Source organism: Pseudopodoces humilis, chromosome 4 (genome assembly GCF_049639895.1).
Source record: "Pseudopodoces humilis isolate 2021_Gansu_Grassland_sample_001 chromosome 4, ASM4963989v1, whole genome shotgun sequence".
NCBI lineage: Eukaryota > Metazoa > Chordata > Aves > Passeriformes > Paridae > Pseudopodoces > Pseudopodoces humilis.
Window position 1 is genome coordinate 424,459 of NC_142203.1, and position 21,591 is coordinate 446,049.

The 21,591-nt window shown below is 53.3% G+C and overlaps 3 protein-coding genes across 3 annotated transcripts; 2 read left to right on the plus strand and 1 right to left on the minus strand.

Annotated features, from left to right (window-relative positions):
- The first annotated feature begins 1,192 nt into the window (after positions 1-1,192).
- Positions 1,193-4,276, plus strand: SLC25A51 (solute carrier family 25 member 51). Its single transcript, XM_014258254.2, has one exon. The coding sequence runs from the start codon at positions 1,814-1,816 to the stop codon at positions 2,645-2,647; it is 834 nt and encodes a 277-aa protein (XP_014113729.2). The 5' UTR covers positions 1,193-1,813; the 3' UTR covers positions 2,648-4,276.
- A 310-nt stretch (positions 4,277-4,586) lies between these two features.
- Positions 4,587-15,606, minus strand: DCAF10 (DDB1 and CUL4 associated factor 10). The gene is made up of 7 exons (XM_005529466.2): positions 15,299-15,606; positions 14,622-14,735; positions 12,944-13,141; positions 12,299-12,501; positions 12,066-12,176; positions 10,288-10,433; positions 4,587-9,089 (listed from the first exon to the last, which is right to left on the minus strand). The coding sequence occupies exons 1-7, from the start codon at positions 15,604-15,606 to the stop codon at positions 8,721-8,723; spliced, it is 1,449 nt and encodes a 482-aa protein (XP_005529523.1). The 3' UTR covers positions 4,587-8,720.
- Positions 15,607-18,192: 2,586 nt separating this feature from the next.
- TRMT10B (tRNA methyltransferase 10B) lies at positions 18,193-21,560 on the plus strand. Its single transcript, XM_088054519.1, has 7 exons — positions 18,193-18,351; positions 18,590-18,868; positions 19,025-19,177; positions 19,538-19,616; positions 19,939-20,006; positions 20,205-20,328; positions 20,901-21,560. Exons 1-7 carry the CDS (start codon positions 18,193-18,195, stop codon positions 21,092-21,094), a joined length of 1,056 nt encoding a protein of 351 aa, XP_087910645.1. The 3' UTR covers positions 21,095-21,560.
- The last annotated feature ends 31 nt before the right edge of the window (positions 21,561-21,591 follow it).

The window sequence follows — 21,591 nt, forward strand, 5'->3', positions numbered from 1 at the left end:
ACGCCCGCTCGTTTCCGCCCCGCCCCGGGGGCGTGGCCAGAGAAAAAGCGCCGTGTGATTGGCAAGCGCACGGAGAGGCGTGGCCTGTGTCACGTGGGTGGTTGACGCTGCCGGGTCCCCGGCCCCGCCCTGTGCGGTGGCGTGGTGGCGTCACACGGCGGCGCGGTGACGACAGAGAGCGGCGCGGGGGCGCGCCGGGCCGGGCGCTTGGTGCGCGATCCCGCTCCCGGTGCGCTCCCGGTGCGATTCCGATCCCGGTGCGCTCCCGGTGCGCTCCTGGCCCCCTCCTGCCATGGCAGCACCGCCCGCAGGTGCGTCCCGCCCGCCCGCCGAGCGCTCCCTCGGGGCCGCGCAGGCGCCGGGCGAGCAGCAGGTCGCGGTTCCCTGGGCCCGGCCGGGCCGCAGCCGCCGGCGCCGGACTGACCTTGGGCCCCGGTGGCGGGGCTGGAAGCCGCCGGGAGGCGCGGGGTGTGCCGCTGTGCGCAGCGCGGGGCAGAGCGTGGTGCCGGGAGGAGCGGCAGGGCCGGGAGGAGCGGCCGCGGGCCCGGCATGTGCGCGGGCAGTGCGGAGCTGCGGCTCCCGCGCCCGAGAGCGGGGAGGAGGCGGCCGGGACCTCTCGGGACTCTCCTGGACCAGGAGCGCGAGGGCTTCCCCAGGGACGGGGACACTGCTCATATCAAAGACAGCGGCAGCTGCGGAGAATAAACGGCCTTCCCGTTCTTTTCCTCATCCTTTCTCTTCCTTCTCTGCCTTCCTCTCCCCCGCCCTTTTCTTCCCTCCTTTTTATCCTCCCTGTTTCTCCCTGCTCCTTCCTCTCTCTTGCCCCTCCTTTCCTTTTCCTTCCTCCTTTCTTTCTCCTCTCCTCGTTTCAGTAGGTCCTCATGCCAGGCAGGGTTGTTGTCCCCGAAGGCCCCTTCAAATCCTGGGAGTCTCATGTCTGTTGCTTATGCTGGGGAGGATTTGAGGGCTGTGGATCACCCACAGCCTCACACGGCTGTCACAGACCTTCCTCAGGATGAGCTGTGATCGAGGGTGGGATTTGGGCACGTCTAGCAACATCTTCTCCTAGCTGTTAAATAATCCTGTTCTTCTGTCAAACAGGGTTTGCCAGGTAAAAATCCCTGCAGTCATTCTCCAGACTATTCGGTCAAGCTGCTTCTGTCCACACATCCTTCAGGACCCTGGACCTAGCTAAACTCGACTTCTGAAACTTCTCAGCAGAACGTGGATGTCGAGCGTGGGGGCTGATGCGGAGGAGGCTGCATGGCAGTGAAGTGGGACTTGTAAAGAATCTCTCTGCTGTGTCAGTGAAATCACACCTGTGTGACACCTGTGCATCCCCTGTGGGTGTTGGTGCTCAGTTCCTGGCTGAGTTGAGCCGCGACGCTGTTGCCTGCTGTTTTGTGCCACAGGGAGGAAGCAGAGTGTAAGGATCAGGTTTTGTAAAGCTGCTGCGTGTATTTGTTTTCGCTCATTTTTTTTTATAGGTTTTTTGGCAGCCTCTCTTGTGTTCACACAGTGTTTTATTAGCGTGAGTGTCAACCTTTCACTGTTGGAATTTGTAATTCCAGGGGGATTTATTTCTGTCTTAATTTGAAGGAGCACAGAAGGGAAGAACTGCTGCTTTCTATGGTCACCTAGATTTAAGCAAAAATGGCGCAACATCCGTCGCATCTGTCTTTTTGCTGCTTTTCCCCTGCAGCCTCTGTGGGCGTTTTTCCAGCAGGATGTTAGAGTGAGGAGGGCAGAGCTGCAGGGCCAGCCACAGCTGTCTCACGCGTTGTTTGCGGCGCGGGGAGGAGGCGCCGGCGCCATGGGTGCGGCGGAGCCGGCGGGCTCCTCGGGCAAGCACTACCTGTGCGGGCTGTGCGCGGCCTTCACCAACATCGTGGTGACGTTCCCCATCCAGAAGGTTCTGTTCCGGCAGCAGCTGTACGGGCTGCGCACGGGGGACGCCGTGCGCCAGCTGCGCCGCGACGGGCTGCGCACGCTGTACCGCGGCATCCTGCCCCCGCTCATGCAGAAAACCACCACGCTGGCGCTCATGTTCGGCCTCTACGAGGATTTCTCGGCGCTGCTGCTGAGCCACGCCCGCGCCCCAGAGCTCCTGACGCGCAGCGCGGCCGCCGTGCTGGCCGGCACCACCGAGGCCGTGCTCACGCCCTTCGAGCGTGTCCAGACGCTGCTCCAGGACTACAAACACCACAACAAGTTCACAAACACTTACCAGGCTTTCAAGGTGCTGAAAGCGTACGGGGTGCGGGAGTATTACCGGGGATTGGTACCTATTCTGCTCCGAAATGGGCCCAGTAACGTGCTCTTCTTCGGCCTGCGGGGGCCCATCAAGCAGTGTCTGCCTGAAGCCACCTCGCACAGCTCTCACCTGGTCAATGACTTCATCTGCGGCGGGCTGCTGGGCGCCATGCTGGGCTTCCTCTTCTTCCCTGTGAATGTCGTAAAAACTCGCATGCAAGCTCAGATCGGTGGCGAATTTCAGTCCTTCTCCAAAGTGTTAGTGAAGATCTGGCTGGAACGTGACAGGAAACTGATCCACCTCTTTAGAGGAGCCCACCTGAACTACCACCGCTCTGTGCTGTCCTGGGGGATCATCAATGCAACCTACGAGTTCCTGCTGAAGCTGCTGTGACCCCGTCCTGCTGCTGGGGTGTCAGCACTCACAGTGTCCTCGGTCCCAGGGAGCAGTGCCTGTGCGCAGGTAATTCCTCCCAGCCTTTGCTATTTATGGGGTGAATGGTGATGCATTAAACCTTGGTGCAATTATGATGAACTTTTAAACTATTCCTTTGCTGGCAGGTGAGTTTACCCATAACAGAGCTAATGTAAAGGATGTAAAGAATGAGGTGTAAAAGAGAAAAGAACAAAAGTCTGTATCACTCCCAAAATTCCGTTATGCTCTGTGATGGGATGCACTCCACTGCCCATGTTTAGAACATGAGAATCGAGGAGGGGCTGAAGAAAAACAATTCCATTGCTTGATCATCTTCCAAGTCTTGATTTTGGAACTGCATTTTCAGCTGTTTTCTGGTCCTCACTGTGTAAAGCTCAAAGGACAGATCTTGAAGGGGATGACTGAAGTGCAGAGCTCCAAGCTGCACCTCAGCCTGCCACAGCCACCGCAGGGTGTGGCCTGTGGTGACCGTGTCCTCCAGCCCTGGCACTGAACGTGTGACCTCAGCCCAGGCTGGTCTGTGTGTGTGTGTGTGTGTTTGTACGTGTGCCTTCCTGTGAAAAGGGACAAGTGGAAGGAATGGGACAGCAAACTCACTAAAGCTTTAAAGTGTCCTTCCTCGTTAAAAAACATGGAGCTCATTCTGCTTTTTGTGAGGATTTTTTTTTTTTTTAATTGCTTTTTTCTGTTGCCTCCAGCTCCAGGATGAGGGAGGTGTCCCTGTGTGTAAAGCTCACAGGACACTCCAGCTCCTGCAGCTGCTCAAGCACTTCGCACACGGCTTCTCGCACTGCCGCGTCTTGTCTTTTCTCAGTTCCCTCTGCGGAATTACCAACCATGAGATGCTTTTACCCAAAACTCGGGGTTCTGCCTGCTTGGTGTGTACTGTTAACAGTTCTGCAAGACAGAGTGGCACAGGCAAGGTGAGATTCCTGGGTTACCTGCTTCAGTGGAGGTCTGTAGGTATAGTGGAGATAAAAAGCCAAAGATGACCTTGGAAGCAGAGAGGCAGGAAAGGTGGTGAGGTTAGAGACGTGTTTCAGGACTTCTGTAGGCAAACACTGAAAAGGACTGGCAGAAATCTGCCTTACAGAGACATGGGAGTTGAGAGAGAGAAGGGGCAGATAGATACAGGGGCAGAAGAGCAAGCACAACCCTGGGCTAGATGAGGGTCACAACAAAAAGTGTTTCAATGTCCCTGAGGGCTTCCTCTTTAATTAAACTAAACATTCATATATGAACCAAAACACTTTGGATGATGGGGAGCAGCAAAGCTTTCAGAAACTGCTTTGAATTTAGTCTTTTGTTAAGTATTGGAGGGGCTATGGCTTTTCTGAAATTGGAGTTTTCCATTTCCTAAACCTGTCTTCCAGATTTGATCCTAATCAGTGTGTTGTAATCATACAGTCCTGAGCTTCACAGACAGCAATGGGTGGGCACAAGCACGAGTTCCTGTATCCCAGTGGTGATTATCTGCATCTAAATAAAATGTTTACTGGATGTTTGTTACTGGCAGAATCTGATTTTTACCAGTGTACCTTTTTTTTTTAATCACTCCTTGATGGAATAAAAAAAATCTGCATCCTGTTTCTCTGTGGAAGATGTTATGTGCTCCTGTAATGTCGGGGAAGCCAAAGTGTTGAGGGTGAGAGTTTGGCACAAGCCCAGAGCTGCTGAGTGCCCAGCTACTCCAGTAAAAATACAACAGTGGAGCCCTGGGTCTGAGGTTCAGTCACTTTTGACTCTTCATATGTCACTTTCAGAAAAAAGCACTGCTGTGACACACACACTTGAGAATGGCAGCATCTAAGCACTAGGTGTTTTTCCTCTTAATTTTAGGGAGCAGGTAAAAGCCAGTGAGCACGGCTCATTTTAACATAAATACAATACATTTAGATTCAGTGAATTATTAAATGTTTATTATGCAAGCAAGATAAACTGTCCACAAACAGTAAGTTACTGTACGGCTGTAAGTACAATACTTCCAAAGCAGTTCTGATACTTCATATACGGTATTAAAAGGCTACAGTTTTTACTATGAAATCTCAGGTATTTCAAAATACTCTACATGCACAATTTGTGTCTGTATTAAAAACCTTATACTTAACTGAGGATATTTAGTGCTTTACAAAATGCACCTTTAATTAAGATCAGCCAATGAGAAGTTTCTGTTTCCTGCAGGTCAAAAATATGATGGGTCGTTGATTTCTTCCCTTCTCTCCAATTTTTTAGAATCTTGTAAACTAAATTCTCTAAAAGCTTTCATTTGGCAAGTGTATTTCTTTTTTTCTAAGCGTTTTTATGTCCTAGAGCAACAGACCCAAGTATTACGGTGTCAGAACCTTCTCCACATCAGTGCTACCCAAATAAAAATCACAACACAAACAAAGAAAAACAAACCCCACCAAATTAACCAAGACCCCTCCCCCGCTCCCGAAAAAACTGATGTTTACATTCTAATTCTGGTAGTAGGCATCGAGCTGTCCTTACCCCAAGGCTCCAAGAGTGCAAACAATCGTGTGTGTGCCTGTCGGTACCGCTGTGCTTTTGCTCTATCCCCAAGGTGTGGCGGTGCCCTCGGTGCCCCGCGCGGTGCCAGCCAGCCCCGGGCACTCGGGCAGCCCCGCGAGGTCACTCAGCACACACGGGCTGCGACAGGAGGACAAGCAGCCCCGGCAGGGCTCGGCCGGGCGTTCTCCCGCGGGGAGCTCGCGGGTCTGGAGCCACCCACGCTCCGCAGGCAGAGCCCGGCACCGGGAGAGACCCTGCGGAGTTCACCAAGTGCTGCAAGACCAGCTCAGACACCCCTGCTGCGAGCCACCCCCTCCCCGTCTGTCAGCGCAGTCCTTCATCTCCCTTGGAAATGTTTCCTTACAGTTGTTTAACAATTTTATACACTTCTCGAGGCTGAGCGTTCAACTTCTGAAACACTAGAAGAAACAAACTAGAAGATAAACTTTTTTTTTTGACTACCTAGAAATAACCCAAAGCTCACCAACACGTAACTTCATTGTTTCAGTAATGTTACTGAGAGAGAACTGAAAACACCTGCACCACCACATGACTGTGAGGCATGTCAGCTGTAAGCCACTGAGAAGTGAACTTCACAGGTAAAACGTGGTAAAGCCTTCATGGAAAACTTCCAGGTGGTGTTGAAAAGGAGTAATCAATCGAATGACCAAAATCTACGATTACCTACTTACTCTAATTCAAACTCATTACAAATGTCATCAGAAAAACTAAGTAACATTTCTACAGCATACATGTACAGATTCTGTCATTTTATGCAGCTGCTGGACACGCTACAAAAGCATCAAGGTGACCAAACCCCTTCACCAGGTGAGCTGCCAGTCCCAGAGCCAGGCAGGGCCTGTCAGCCAAACACAGGTGCTGTCAAGGAGAGGTGACACGTCTGTCACTTCAGGGTAATGGTCCTTTATACAGAAAGGTGAGTGTCCAAAGCTCAGCACAATACTGGTGTAAAACACAGCGTATCATGAGGTAGAATTAAAAAGGTAACACTCAGTGCATATTCACAGGCATAGCGTTACAGTCACTAGGGATCCACCAGTCTGAGGAGGTTCTGACAGGAAAAACAGAAAACAGCCTTGAAACAGACAGACAGATCTACCCAAGAACCACCTCGGTCCTGTGGGTGCTCCTTCCCCTCCACAACAAACACTGTGCAAGCCCATGAGAACTCTAAGATTCTCTCAAGTCTCCCTGTAATCTCTTCCATGATGTGTAATAAAACATTAAATAAGGTGAGAAAACAGCAGCCTGGCAGTGGGACAGCAAATGCTTGGGGAAAAACTGCTGTGGCCCTGGGCAGGACCTGGGCTTTTTTCCCCCCAAACAGCTTGGCCCATTATAAACTCCTTGTAGCTCTTCTTTTGCAGAAAAGTCTTGTATCCCATGCTTGTCCCCAGCTTTCCCACACATTTTGCTCCCAGGGCATTGAACCACAGCCAAGGGAAGTGCCCTGAGCTGCTTTAACAACCCAGCAGACCCACCTGCCCCACCTGCTCAGGCCAGCAGAAGGGATGTTTGTCTTCAGATTGCCAAACACATAAAACTGAAGGCTTTCTATTACCCAAGGAATTCTCCAAAAGAGGAAACTTGGGATTTTTTCCTCTCATAATGCAGAGGCTGAAGTTTCAATGATTTCTGCATCAACACCAGGGTATACAACCCACATAAACACAAAGCTACAGGAGGGTCCTCAGGCTTACCTTTCCAGCTCTCTCACGCCCATAAATGTTGTCTTTATCCCCAAATATGTTTTGCAAAAGGCTTTGTAAGAATCAGCTTTGAACAAGTGTGCTCCATTGAGCCAGAGAGTGAACCTGAACACCAGCAGGTGACAGTCCTTTCAGGTAAAATTCCCTGCTGAACTTGAGTGTGTGACTGGTCTGCAAAACTTCAGTGAAATGCTAAAAAAACCCCATCTTGGAACACGTAAGTGATAAGAATGTTATAAACTGATATGGATGTACAAGACTGAAATACCTGTGCATTTACAAGGTTAGCTCTATTAACTCGAGGGATGAAATGTGGCATTCACACTTTGGGTGTGACCATTGAATCACAGAGTACCCTAAACTGGGAGAGACCCCCAGGGATCACCCAGTGCCACCCTGCCCTGCCCAGACCCCCCAGCAATCCCCCTGGGCATCCCTGGAGCTCTGTCCAAGCTCTCCTGGAGCTCTGGCAGCCTCGGGGCTGTGCCCATTCCCTGGGGAGCCTGGGCAGTGCCAGCACCTCTGGGGGAAGAGCCTTTCCTGATGTGCACCCCAAATCCCTGGCCCAGCTCCAGCTGTTCCTGGGTCCTGTCCCTTGTCACAGAAGTGAAGAGATCACTACCTGCCCCTCCAGTGCCCCACAAGATGTTCAAGAGCACAATGAGGTCTCAGGTTCCTCCAAGCTGAACAAATGCAGTGATCTCAGCTGCTCCTCCTACGGCTTCCCCTCCAGACCCTTTCACTGGGGTGAGCATTACCATGTTTCACACCTGATGACAAGCCTGGTTAGATCCAGACAGATCTCACCTTTGACAGGTTTGCTTTTAATCCCCTCCCAAACTGACAGCACATGTGAAGAAACGCTCATCTGGAGATACCAGGGACACATCCAAATTCATTTCTCCCACGACAAGAGTGCAGGCAAGGCGTGTGTGGAAAAACAGCCAGGTGGGAAATACCCAAACATCACCAGAAAGCCGGCATGTTTCAGATGTGGGGTGATGTGGGAAGTCCCCTGCAACAGAACCCTGTCAGAGGAGGGGCCAGAGCTGCCCTGCAGCATGAAGCCAGAGAGATCCTCTGGGCCAGGCTCTTCCTAGTGCTGAGTGGCGGGCTCGAGGGGAGCCTGCCTGTGCGGGGGGTGGGCCTGGGTGACCTCCAGTGGTCCCTGCCAGCCTAAGCCACACTGTGACTCATTTTTCTAGCCAATGACAACCACATTAACATAGAAATAAAAGCAAAATTCCTTTTTCTTTCTTTTCTTTCTTTTTTTTTGTTTGGGTTTTTTTCCTTTTTTTTTCCTTTTTTTTTCCTTTTTTTTTTTTTTTTTTTTTTTTTGGTGAGAGTAACTAACCGTGTTGCTTACGTAGACAAGCAGCCCATTTTCTACTAATCACCACAGAGTTGTTTCAGCGACAGAAGAGGAAGCAGAGGTGAGGCAGTCCAGCTCCTCTGGGACAGGAGTACCTGGGCACCCTGCCCCTCTGTGTTGTTCCAAACAGCCCAGTGGAGTTGTGCTGAAGGAAACAATCAAGTATCAGGGTACAAACACAGCAGGACAGCAGCCCCGAGGCACAGCATCAGCAGGAGCAGAGGGCTGCTGGCGGGGCCGCAGGCTCGCAGATGCAGGACCAAGATCCGCACGGTGCTGACCTGAAAAATCCTCCCATCATCATGTCCCGAAACCACGGTCACCGTGACCTCTGGATTCAGAGATTTTGGAGAGAGCACACTTCCACTAAGCTGAAGTAAAACCCACAAATGTCCATCCACAGGTACCGCTGCTGTGCCTAGAACTTTGGCTGGTAGAGGGAGACGCGTCCGCTAAGGCACCCCGAGGCGATCTGACAGTGCGTGGGGGAGAACTTGGTGGTGAGCACCACGTCGTTGTGGGAGTAGAGCGAGCGGATCTCGCGCAGGGGGCTGGCCTCCCGCGGCAGGCAGTCCACCAGCTCGCTGCAGTGCGCGTCGAAGCCCAGCAGGCGGATGCCGAAGCCGTGCGGGGACGAGATCATGCGGCCGTCGGGGCTGAAGCAGAGCTCCTTGATGTAGCCCCGGCCCACGTTGGCCTCCTCGATGCAGTGCGTCAGGCGCAGGGAGCAGCGTGGGGACACGGGGCGCACCGGAGCTCCTTCCTGGAATTCATAGACACAAGTCCACTAAAGGGAGAGGCAGAGAAAGGGACACTGAAAGAGAAGTAAAGCACGGCAAACACACATTCCCTCCCCCTGCACCTCAACAGGTGTGTCAACAGGCAATGGCACAGGAGGGCGATGCTCCTGCTGACCTGCTCACTGCTGCCCCAGCACCTCCCTCCCCTGCCCAACCAAAGCAGCTGCCCAGCACTCAAGAGCTATTTTAGCTAAATGGGTGCTATATATAATCTTTCCAATACAGGTTTCATCTGCAGAGAGCAAGGCCTAATCCTTTGGCCAGGCACCTGCTCTAATTTAGTAAATATTTAAATTAAATCTGTAAAGTCAAATTAAGCTGACTGTAACTTAGAGCAGATCACTGGCATTTTATGCCTTTAACTTCAAAAGCAATGGAATCTTGAAACAGATAACAGATAACACATTTTTGAAGGCATGTTATGAACAGCTCTACCGTCAGTTTGTTATTTGTGAGACACAGTAAAAATCCCTGCCTGTCATCTCATTATTTAACCTCAAAACAAATGTAAAAAAAAAAAGTGACAAAGTTTATATTGTGTTAATTCCACTTCTGCCCCTAGACAAGCATTCCTAGCTCTGTTTCATGCATCCTTCTGAAATAAGGGAGGGAAAATACTGGTGAGTATTAATAAAACAGAGTAAGGCAGACGCCAGGATCAAGAGAAATTATAACTCAGTCAATCATCAGTACCAAGTGACCCAATGTAACAATACAGCCACAAACAAAAATATTCTGTGTTGTATAGCAGTTTCATAGCTACAGAACCAGCATTAAACGTTATAACCAATCTGCTAAGCTTCCAGCAAGTCCTCTACACTTGTGTAAAGGGTTACCATTACAAATAATGGCTTTCTTTAACAATGACAACAAAATAAAACCCAAACAAATACAGACAGAGCAAAAAAAAATCCCACCAAAACCAAAAGAAACAAATGAACCTCGATTTACATCAACAATTAAATTAACTAAACCATTTATTATTGGTCAAATACTATTGTCTATTGTTGGCCAAGTTAGAGGAGCAGAATCTGCAGCTTGCAGCTGAACTGCAGCTTGTCTTACGACTTCCTGAATCAAGGAAAAGGCTTGAAGCAGGCTCCACCAGGAAGATAATTCAAAAAAAAAAAAAAAGATACATCTGACTGCACATATCTTAAAGAAGAACACGAGGTGATGTGTTACCTCCTGGTCATCTGTGTTGCTGGAGCACCGCAGCAGCGTGGCCCAGCCCTTGGGGTGCAGCTGCAGTGACGTGATGCAGTTCCCACGATCTCTTTCTCCAGGAACCTCTGGTGTTAACACCTCAAGGCTATTTCTAGGTGATCCCCCTGCAAGAGGAATTAACTGTGAGTCCCCGTGCAATCCACACATTGACCATCACCTCTCTCACCAGCCCTGCTGCTGAAATGGGGTCACACCTGTGGCAGCTGCACATGGCTGCCAGGACAGACCACACCATCAGGACAGGAACCTCAAAGGGTTACAAGAACCCTGAGCCAACAGCAATGGCTCAATCCTCACTTCAAACAGCTGCTGCTTTTTTTTTTTATTTGAGTGCCAAGACCTTGTCCTGGGGTAACTTTATGATGCTTGTATCCCCAGTTGCCTTGTTTATGTTACATATTAAGTCCTGCACCTTTAGGACTGGCTCTGAGAGCAAAAGGGGGAAAGAAGAAGCCACGGTTTGTGCTCACAAAGAGCCCTCACTCACCCACATGTTTCTCCAGACTGTGCTGTCTGCAGCTCTGTCCACAGAGCTCTCCTTTGCTTTTAGTTAGTTTTAGCTAGCTGAGGCAGAGAACTTCCCTGGACTCGTTTTTTCTTTTTCCTTTAATCTGTTCAATCCTGCTCGGGACTGCAAACCCAGCCAAACCCCAGGAGCTCTCACCTGGGGCCCACCAGGGCCTGGGCCTCAGCACTTTCCAGCACAGGAGGGACTGATAAGAACCTGAGCAACCTGAGCTACACCCCATGAAAAGGACTTTTCTGGATTTGCCATCTCATCGAACCGCAAGAGGTTTTGTTGTTTAATATTATTCTTTTTTTTTTTTATGCTCGTAGGTATAAAGGTATAGGTATATATATTTTGCTTATAAAGTTTTTTCCATTTTCCTCCAATAAATTTCTTCCTGAACCAGCTGGGGAAGGGGTGCTTGTATTTGGAGGGACCCCATTCATAACTTTTCTCCCAAATTTGCCCCAAACCAGGACAGACCTGAATTGAACTAGCCCACATTGACAGCTACATGAACCTTCCACAGTTATGCTCTTCATTAGCATTAAAGCCAAATCTAAAGAGTGAGGTTTTTATGAAATTGCTGATTCTCAAACTTGTATAATGTGCTCTCCAAATTCCTTTCAAAGCTTGCTCGGCTTGCAGCTTTTTTCCCTTCTTCCCCTCTCCCCCAGGTAAATCACTCCCTGGCATTCAGGTAAGTCTCCCCTCAGCAGTACGCTTCAGCATCTCAGAACCATGAGTAGCTAAATATTAACATTACATTGCTTTGAAATTGCAAAGGATGCAGAAAGTACTCATCCATTTGCCAAGTTCATGCTGATTCTCTGAATTTTTCCCTTAAAGATCACTCACACAAACTTTGTTCAAGGAAAAACATGAGGAAAAGGGACTTTTACCTCTATGTAAGCATAACGTATTGACATCAAATACAGATCTTCTTACTTTTACCAGATTTCTCAGACATGAAACCTGATTAGATTCCCGGGCTTTGGTGTGCAATGAGATTTTATTGGTTTAACAGAAGTCTCAGCAACACCATTCTTTTAAAAGCTGCAGGATAAAAAAGCCATTTTTCATTATGTTCTCTGAATATGGTTTCGTACTCTGTATTATTGTACTTTGAATATGTTTTTCAGATTGTACTCTGGCCTGTCTAGGATACAGTAAATCAAAGTCCAGGATTTTTTCTCACTGATCTCTTTTTTTAGTGATCTTTTCCTACCTTCTCGCTGGGAGGGCCGTGACAAGGTTTTCTCAGAGAGCGGCCCCGAGTTGTTCTGGTGACAGGGTGAACCCACAGCTCGAGGGCCAGAGGAGCCTGATGATGTTACATCTGCAAAGAGCAGCAGACAGGTGAGCCCACAGGTAGCCCAGCACACGTGGGCTGCTGGCCAAGAGCACCCCACAAAACACCCCAGCACAAGACCTGCCACAGACTGCTTCACCAGCATTCACCTGAGCTCGATGTGGTCCTCCTGGCTCTTAAAATCGGGTAGCTGCCAACCTCTAAAGACTTGTTTAGGTCAAGGTCGTGCAAAATCAGAAGGTAACCAGAGGAGGTGGAGATCAGCATTTTGGAACAGTCTGGGGTCAGCCTCATTCGCATCAGAAAACGGGTGTGAAAAAACTTCTTGTGGGGACATCCATCCTCTGTGCACCTGGACAGCAAGACAAGCACAGGAGGGGGCTGTGGTCAGCTCTGGCTCCTGATTGTGTCCACAAGGGTCCAGGATGTGCCCAGCATCGCACACTTTGTTTACCCCAAAACCCTTTTCTGAGTGCTGTCTTTATCCTACCTTTGAATGGAATGGGTGAAGTCACATATTCCTACAACAGTGAGGACAGAACCTTCTTCAGAAGGAAGAAGGAACTTAGCCTTCTGTGCTATCTTTTGGCACATCAGCAAGAGAAGCTCCTTTCTAGCCATTTACTATCAGAGAGGTGATGCAAGCTCTTGGTAAGGGCTGCAAACTCCTCCCAGCATTTCAGAAGACAGTGCAGCCCCACTCTAGGAGGCAGGCTTTGCATCTTGCACAGGAGGGTGGGAGCACCTGTCCAGGTGTGCTGCAGAAGGGCCACAGGGCGAGCACAGCCACCTACCTGTTGGTGTCCCAGATGATCACATTTCCATCAAAGCCCGAGGTCACCAGTAACCTGGTGTTGGTGTCATACTCGATGTTCTTGACCCAGCTGGTGTGGCCATGCAAGGTGCACACTTTGGTGTTGAGCTTCCTCAGGTCCCAGAGCGCGATGGTGGTGTCGTCGGAGCACGTCGCAAACAGCCGGTTATCCAGGAACCTGAGGCAGGAGGGAAACACCGCCGTGCTCAGGGCTGCCTGCACAGCAACTCTGCTGAAGCAGGAGCACACACGAACTCAGAGATGAGAGACCAGCCCCAAAAACATCTCAAAACTTACTGCAGAATATGTGCCAGTGAAAGCTCCGTGAAAAGCAGGACTGCTGGGATATGAACCAGCAGCGCCTCTGTAGCAGCAAACGAGCAAACACAGAGGCACAGCAGAAGTTTGGTTTGGTTTGGTGGTTTTTTAGGGGGTTTGTGTGTTAATGAATTGTGTGCAAATCACACAGGAGCCAAACCACCAGTGGAGCACATGGCCAGACAGAACCCCTGCAGTAACTCAGTCTGTTCCCTCTCCGGACAGCGCTCAGCTCGGCAGGGCTGGGAGGAGCACAGCCAGGAAATGAACTGAATAAATGGAGTCCAGAGTTCACTGAAGCAAATGCAAGGCTTTTCAGAAAAACCAAGCGAAGATGAGACCTTGCTTGAGAATACACTGACAAAAGTTATTTGGTTCAGTGAGAAAATGAATGGATGAAATCACTGAGGTTGCACTGTGCGGATCAAAGGTGAGCACCACTGGAGGAATTCAGGCAGGCCTTTACTCTCAGAAGGACAAGGCATGCCAGTTTATGTCTGGAACCCATTTGATGAAGGCACTCAACTAAGAAAGGCCTTACCTAAGGTAAAAGGAACAAGACACCCATCCAAAAAATACAAACTAAAAATCCTTTCAGCCCAGAGCTACACCACACAAGAGCAGCAACTCTGAAAAATGAACAACAACCATCATGGGGAAAATCCCAGACTTTGGTAAATAGTATGCATTTTTGGTGCTCACTACAAGGAACTTCTGCAGTGCTACAGTGTCTGAAATCCTGCCCATTACCTGAACAAGGCTCCAGGCAATACTGTAGAAGCTGTGTGCAGAACAGAGTTCAGTTCCTTTGTGTCAGACAGACACACATTTTAATCCAGCTTTCCTGACAGACGTCCAGCTGATGTAAAACATCAGTCTTTTATAAAAAAGACAACCAGCTTGTGAAAAACATCAACTTATCTGATGAATGGGGCACCCCACATCATATCTGGCCCTCCTGAGTGAAAACACTCAGAATGTTCTACATGTCTTGGGATTTTTTGTTTGGGTGTAGTTCTTGGTTGAGGTTTTTTGTTGCTGTGTAGTTGGTTCTTGTTTCGGGGTTTTGGAGTGGGTTTTTGCTTTGAGAAGCTGAGTGAAAAGCAGCTGCAATATTGTTAGACTGCTACCTTAAACTCATACCTCAAAATCTATTCCCAGAACCAGAACAGCTCAGAACACCTGAATTTAAAAGGAAAAATACTACATTATAAAAATATTGATGGATTTAGATTGCTGCTCTTGCTATTTCCAGCTCTAGCCCCAGACAGTGGCAGAGGATTTAAACTATAATGCCTAAGTATAGGCTGAGTTGTGTCAAAACGTCCCTCCTGACCTACCTGATGTTATTTACACAGTCTTCGTGAGCCTCAGAGAGAGTCTTGATGTGCTTTGAAGAAATTGGGTCAAAGAGCAGGACTTCAGTCTGTTCACAGGCGACGGTCAGCACTGACCTGCAGGGAGCAGAACAGAAAACTCCGTGTTTGTGTTGGGTTTTGCTCTCAAGTAGGTGCCTGTCATGCCACAGATTCCCTGTGTCACCAGGTCCCTCTGCCCACACCTACCAGGGGTTCTGAAACAGGAAAAGTAGCACTAAACCAAAGGTCCACCTGCAGTATCTATTTGCCCTTTTGCAATCCAATCGTGTTTCTTTTCCCTCACTAAAACCTTGCAAAATACAGATTTAGCAGCACCGGGGGGATCCCAGCACTCGCTGGCAGGGTTGTCACCCCCGGCCCCCCTCCCCTGGAAAGGAAGAGTCCCTGCTCCAGCAGGTGAGGCGGGAGGAGCACAGGATGGCTCCTCTCGCCAGGTACCTGCGCCAGGTATTTAAACCGAAGGCCAGGGGTGCTGCTGATGTAAGCAGCGATGACGCCTGGCCACCAGAACGGAGCTGGCGCCTCGGGATGCCCGGGCACACCTGGATGGGGGCCGTGGGCAGCCCCAGCCGCGGAGCCCCGCACGGCGTTACCGAGGGCTCCGGGCACGCCTGGCCGCGGATCCCGGGCACACCTACCCGTCGGGCGAGTACTCCAGGTTGAAGACGGCGCCGTGCGTGCGGGTGCTGAGGGACACGGAGTCGGCGGGCTGGATGGCACCGTACAGCCCGGTCATGGCGCCGAACGTGTCCCGCGCCGGGTCCACGGCGGCCCCGCGGCCCAGGCAGCGCCCGCGCAGCCACGCGAACAGCCCGCCGGGGGCGCCGGGCCCCGGGTCGGCGGGGTCGCTGTGGCGGGGGGGCTCCGGGTCCGGCCCTGGGTCCGGCCCTGGCTCTGGCCCTGGGTCTGGGTCCAGCCCCGGCCCCGGCCCCGGGCCCTTGCTCATGGCGGCGGCAGCGCCGGCCGCGCCCGCCCCCTGCCGGCCGCCCCACGCCACTGCGCCTGCGCGGCCCCGCCCCTGCCGCCGCCGGCGCGCCGTCTCGAGGCCCCGCCCACACAAGTCACGTGCCGTGCGCCCCACGTGACCGCGGCTCCCTCAGGGCCGGCCCCGCTGCCGTTCGCCTGGGAGCTGCCGCACCCCCGGCACCGGCACCGGCACCCCGGGAACGGCACCCCGGGAACGGCACCGGCACCCCGGGAACGGCACCCCGGGGACGGCACCCCGGGAGCGCCCGCGCCACCGGCACTGGCACCGAGCGGCCCCCGGGAGCGGCCGGGCCCGCCTGCTGTGCCGTTCGGAGGAAAGGGGAGCACCCTCGTAACGGGGGTTTGCTGTCTGCGCGGAGACACGGGAGGGGCCGGGCGGTGCCGGGCCCGGGGATCGCCAGCACCCGCTCCAGACGGAGAGAGCAGCTGTGCCTTGGGCTGCTCCGCCTGAGAACTGAGACACAGCGGCAAACAGGGGTCTGAGTACTAATTAATAGAAAAGGGATGGAATGTATAACCAGTTCATGCTGATACCTTTGTACAATGTGTAAATTGTTTTGATGGTCGGCGAGCAGCATTTTGTAGAAACCACCCAGCTCCCGCTCTGTGCAAACTTGGACAAAAATCCAGGCTAAACCCCAGCCTCACCTCGGCTGTGCCCCGGGGAATGAGCCCCCGCTGGGGACAGTGCATCTGTCCCCAGTCCTGGGCTGTGCCCAGCCCCGGCAGCCCCGGCCCTGCACCCTTTGCCCTCTTAAAGACAATTAGCAGGAGGGTTTTTTCAAAACTACTCAGGGAACGTCAGGGTCCCTCCTCCTTACAAAAGCTATTGCTTTAGTGGTCTTTGGATATTTCTCCTTAAGTTTTTGTAATCTTACTGGCATTTTTATAAACACATTCAATGTCAATATGTTTTTTCAAGCCACATGTTCTGAGAATGTGGAAGACACTACTAAAACCTCACTGGCAAAGACGAGGAGTCCAGAGAGGCCTCCTTAGTCCAGTCCAGTGCTAGAAGTACATAACAGGTGCCAGTGAGGATGGGATCCGTAACAGTCCCAGGCTTTGAGTCGAAGAGCAGGACCAGCCCCTCCTCTTGGGTCTGATTCATGCTGGGAGTGTCACTGTGACCTCTCTCTTATCCCCAAAATGCTCCTTCTGTCCCCCACAGAAGAACTCAGTTCTTCTCCAAAATGTTCTTTGTCCCTTGTGTGTTACCTGAGGTCTTACCCCAAAATTTTCTCTACCTGTCTACTACTGACTACACTTTTGCCTCACCCTGGGCTGGTGGGACATGCTTGGAGCCCGGTTTGTTCATGGAGAAACAAGAAGTGCAACAGCCCCCAGCACAGAGGGTGGCATTAATGCTCTGGGCTTGGAGAACAGTTTCTTGGCAGCGTAGTTCCGGGGAATGTAAAATGTACTCCCGAGAGTGCCTCAGGGAAACAGAGATGCATTCCTAGGAAACAAAACACGAGTCAGTGTTGCAGCTAAGCCTGTGGGTGAGACACAATCACACAGCCCCATGGAACCGGGTCCCCCACACAGCGCAGGATTTCCAGGACAGCCCTGGACATCCTGTGGGCTGGAAGGGGTTTCCAAGAGGTGCTGCTTGCCTCAGTGCACAGTCAGGTTTGTGCTGGACCTGCCTGGACATCCTGCTCTGCGCTGGGCTTGGGTTCATTTCTTCCCGGTGGGTGTGGGGCCATGTTCTGCATTCAGGGTGAGGAGAATTCCGATCACATGTGGATGTTGTGGCTGCTGCTGCTGCGTGTCCTGACCCTGCCAAGGGCTTTTCAGCTTCTTCTGCCCTGACAGCAAGCAGGCCAGGGGGCTGCAGCCAAGACAGCTGATCACAGCCGGGTCAGCTTTTATTTATATCCCCTCCCTTGACGTTCCCCCGTTTTACATGCTGTGTGTGATGCCATACAGCGTGGGACGAAGACTGCCAGGCAGTCAGAGCTGTCTGGGGCGGGGGGCTGCTGCTCATGACCTGGCCAGGCATCAGGCAGTTGGCTTCCTGCAATTCCAGAAGGTTGTGCTTGTCATGCAATTCTCCCACTTCTTCCAAATCAGAAGTAATTTTTGGGATTCATTTCTTATCCAAATGCCATTAGTTATCCAAATTCCACCTGCTTATGCTTATCTCCATAGACACAATATAAAGGGACAGAAAAGGAAGAATAACGATAAAAGAATTAGGATACACAAAGCAAGCGGTGCACGGTGGAGGAGCAGCCCTGGGGAGCGGTGCCAGCCTGACCAGGCGTGCGGCATCTGCTGTGTGAGCTGTTGACTCAGCACGGCGACGAACAGGGAAACCACCTCAGGCCGGATCTTCTGTGGGAACGCGCGGAACGCTTGGTGCCGCTGACAGCCGAGATCCCCGCCACGGAGCGGCACCGGAGCCGGCCTGCTGGGCGGGAGCGCGGGCACCGGGAGCACCGCGCCCCACGGGGGAGCTGCCGGCTGGCCCGGGCGGTGCCGCCCCGCGGGGGGACGGGCGGAGCCGCCCCGGGCCCGCCCCTTCCGCGCCGGCGGCGCGATGGAGGCCGGCGTGGCGGCGGGGCCGGAGGCGGCGGCGAGCGAGGCGGAGGCGGAGGCGGCGGTGGCGGCCGAGGCGCTGCGGCTGCTGCGGATCGAGCCCTCGGCAGCGGGCGAGCCCAGCGCGGGGAGGGCGGGCGGCGCAGCGGGGCCGTGCTCGGTGCGTGTGGCGGGGCCGCGCTCGGTGCGTGTGGCGGGGCCGCGCTCGGTGCCGGTGCGTGTGGCGGGGCCGCGCTCGGTGCCGGTGCGTGTGGCGGGGCCGCGCTCGGTGCGTGTGGCGGGGCCGCGCTCGGTGCTCGGTGCGTGTGGCGGGGCCGCGCTCGGTGCTCGGTGCCGGTGCGTGCGGCGGGACCCCGCGCCGGGCCCCGCTGAGCGCCGTGCCCGCTTTCCTCCCGCAGAGGGACGCGCTGCGGAAGCGGCGGGGCTGGCAGCGGGTTCTCGCCGCTCGGCGCGGGGAGCGGCGGCAGGAGCGGCAGCGCCGCCGGGGACGGCGGGCAGCGGCGGGGGGGGACGGGCGGAGAGGGGGGCGCGGCAGCGGCCCCCCCGGGCCCGGGCCGCCCCCCCTCCGCCGCGGGAGGGTCCCGGCTGCCCTGGCCGTGGAGCGGCTGCTGGAGGCGCGGGCGGCGGGGCCGCGGCTGTGCGTGGATCTCGGCGTGGGCGGCAGCATGACCGAGAAGGTGCGGGGGTGCCGGGGGCTGCTCGGAGGTCTCGGGGGCCGCTCGGGGTCCCGGACAGGCTGCGCCCCCCGTGTGCCCGTCCCTGCTGCGGGCACCGGGAACTCGGCGGGACCGCCAGCCCCAGGCTCGCGGTCACTGTCCCGCTCTGTCCCCAAGGAGAGTGGCCGCCTCGCCTCCCAGATCCGGAGGCTCTACGGGGCGAACCGGCGAGCCGCTCGGCCCTTCTGGCTGTGCCTGACGGAGTTCGCGGCCGGGACGCCGATCTACGAGCAGTGCTTCCGCATGAACGACGGCTTCGCTGGATACCTGGTGAGGGTCTGGCCGCGGGATCGGGGGAGAGCGCAGCCCTGTGCTCTGTATCTTATTTAAAACTAGACAATGGTTGATGGTCTCCCTTTCTTAAAGCACCCCAAGAACTTTTAATGAGGAGAGAGAATTTAGTGGAGTTTTTAAGTGTGTTGACCAGTGCCCAGAACAGAAACATTGTCCAACTGAAAAAGAAAAACCCTAGGTCACTGGAGGTCTGTATGGTCTAGAAGACCTTTAGCAGTCAGTATGTCTTCGGCAGTAGTGTCAGTCCCGGGATATCTCTGTGTCTGGGAGGGGCCTTTGTTCTGGGGGATGTACCTTAGACTAATGGGCTGCTTCACTCTGTCTTGTGTCTTCGAGATGGATACAACTCCAGAGAGTTACCTGGACCTGTTTCCTTTGGAGGCCATTGTTTATCTCACTCCTGACTCTGAGAATGGTAAATATTTCACATGCTTTAGACAAGGTAGAAACAGGGCAAAAGGCTGACTTTTAGAAGGCTGACTTTTCTTTTTGAGGTTGTTCCATGCTTCAGGCAAGCTGTTCCTCACGTGGGCTGTCTCACATTGCATGAGACATGCTGTGTGCTCAGATCTGGGTCTGGTTCTGTGCTGGTGGCACCTGTGTGCCCCCAGGCCACAGCCCCTGGGGTGAGGAGGCTCTACCCACTGCTGTCCTTGGGAGTGGGGTCTGCAGGGAGAGCACTGTCCTGCAGGATGGGCTGCTGTGTGGTGGTGAGCCAGTGCATGTCCTATTTCTAGTCCTTGAAGACATCGATCCGGACAAAGTGTACGTGCTGGGAGGGCTGGTGGATGAGAGCATTCACAAGGTGCGTGGTGCCTGCCCCATGAGTGGAGACATCCCAGTGCTGTGGCTGCCTCCCAACACCCCTTGTCCCTCAGATTCTGCCTGGACCCAGCAGCGAGCTGGGAGAAGCTGCTGCTGTGCGGGTGCCACAAGCCCCTGGGCAGGTTTTGCACAGCCACACCCATGGCCGTGTGTCAGCATGTCCATGTGTCCCCTGCAGGAGCTGACCCTGCGGAGGGCACGGGAGCAGTGCCTGCAGACAGCCCGGCTCCCCATCCGCGAGTACATGGTGAAAGCCCCCAATTCCAGGAACTACCACTCCGAGACGCTGGCCATCAACCAGGGTGAGGGGCTGCCTGGGGGCTGGAGGGACACACGGGAGTCTGGTGTGATCCAAAGGCTGGGTGTGATCCCCCGCTCCCCAGGGTGCTGTGCACGAGGCAGGGGACAGTCTCTCTATTGGTGACTGCAGAGGGGCTCATGACCCACGCCAGCTCCTCATAGTTTCTACCCCTGACATGAGGATTGTGTCCCCTCCATGGACACAAAGCAGAGGAAGAGGCTGGGGGCTCTGTGTGCCCAAGGGGTGGGGTCTCTGTGCCTTGGAGTGACAGTGGGAGCACAGCAGGTGTGGCTCACTACAGGGGGGACACTGACAAGTGTCATATGTCAGCCAAAACAATGTGGGGGCGCCTCACCGTAGTTGAGACAGGCACTGCTTTGCCCAGAGCTCCCTAAAGTCCTCTCCAAGATACCTGTTTGCCCCTAGGTAAGCTGCCTGAAGCACCAGCTCATCAGGTGTTAAGTGAGGGACCTTCTCTGGGTCAGCTGCCATCGCCTCCCTCCTGTTCAGTGGGTGTGTGTGGCACCATTGTCACAGCACGTGTGTGACTCAGCATCTCTCTGCTCCTGACAGTCTTTGATGTCCTGTCCACCTACTATGAGACACGGAGCTGGCCAGCAGCTCTGCGGGCTGGAGTTTCTTCTGGGAAAGGCTACGTGCTACCGGATACAGCGGAACAGGTGGAAACACCCCAGTGCGCCACTGCTGCCCAAGAAAACTCTTTATTTTGTGCTGAGGAGCTGCATAGGCAGGAAGCACCAGCGTGACTGTGCCCAGGAGACAGCTGTTTCCAGCAGTGTGAGGACCTTGTTGGAGCAACACCTTCTACCTCAGGAATGCAGTACTAGACATTCCCTGTGCCCCTGAGCAGGAAAGAAAAGCTGGTGGAGCCTTGAATCAAGTGAAAACTGACAGGAATTCAGTTTTGCTTCTTTGCAGCTGCTTGTGACTCCTGCACCTACATGTGTGCTGGGATGGGGAGGAGAGCTTTAAGGTGTTTTTCTCATTTTATTGAAACAGAGAGTAAGGTGAAGTTAGGATTGCAAAGCATATGAGCAAGGAAAACCCCCTACAATGGGACAGGACAGTGCTGTTCCTGCAGGAGGATGCGGGATGGGGAGCTGCTCCCAAGGACACTCTGTCCTAACAGCTTAAATGCAGTGAAGACTAGGTGAGTTGAAGCCTTTGGCTAGTTGTACACATCTAATATAAAATGAAAGGTTTAGATCCCCATTGTGTCCCTACAGTTACTGATAAGTGGTAC

Excerpts from the sequence above, each read along its gene's own strand:
- SLC25A51 (XM_014258254.2), top strand. The coding sequence starts at position 1,814 with ATGGGTGCGGCGGAGCCGGCGGGCTCCTCGGGCAAGCACTACCTGTGC.
- DCAF10 (XM_005529466.2), bottom strand. The coding sequence starts at position 15,606 with ATGAGCAAGGGCCCGGGGCCGGGGCCGGGGCTGGACCCAGACCCAGGG. Across the intron at positions 14,736-15,298 it reads CTGGAGTACTCGCCCGACGG|GTCAGTGCTGACCGTCGCCT; the intron begins GTAGGTGTGCCC and ends TGCTCCCTGCAG. Across the intron at positions 10,434-12,065 it reads ACGGCCCTCCCAGCGAGAAG|GGGGATCACCTAGAAATAGC; the intron begins GTAGGAAAAGAT and ends TTCCTCTTGCAG.
- TRMT10B (XM_088054519.1), top strand. The coding sequence starts at position 18,193 with ATGGAGGCCGGCGTGGCGGCGGGGCCGGAGGCGGCGGCGAGCGAGGCG. Across the intron at positions 18,352-18,589 it reads GCGCAGCGGGGCCGTGCTCG|AGGGACGCGCTGCGGAAGCG; the intron begins GTGCGTGTGGCG and ends TTCCTCCCGCAG. Across the intron at positions 20,329-20,900 it reads GACGCTGGCCATCAACCAGG|TCTTTGATGTCCTGTCCACC; the intron begins GTGAGGGGCTGC and ends TGCTCCTGACAG.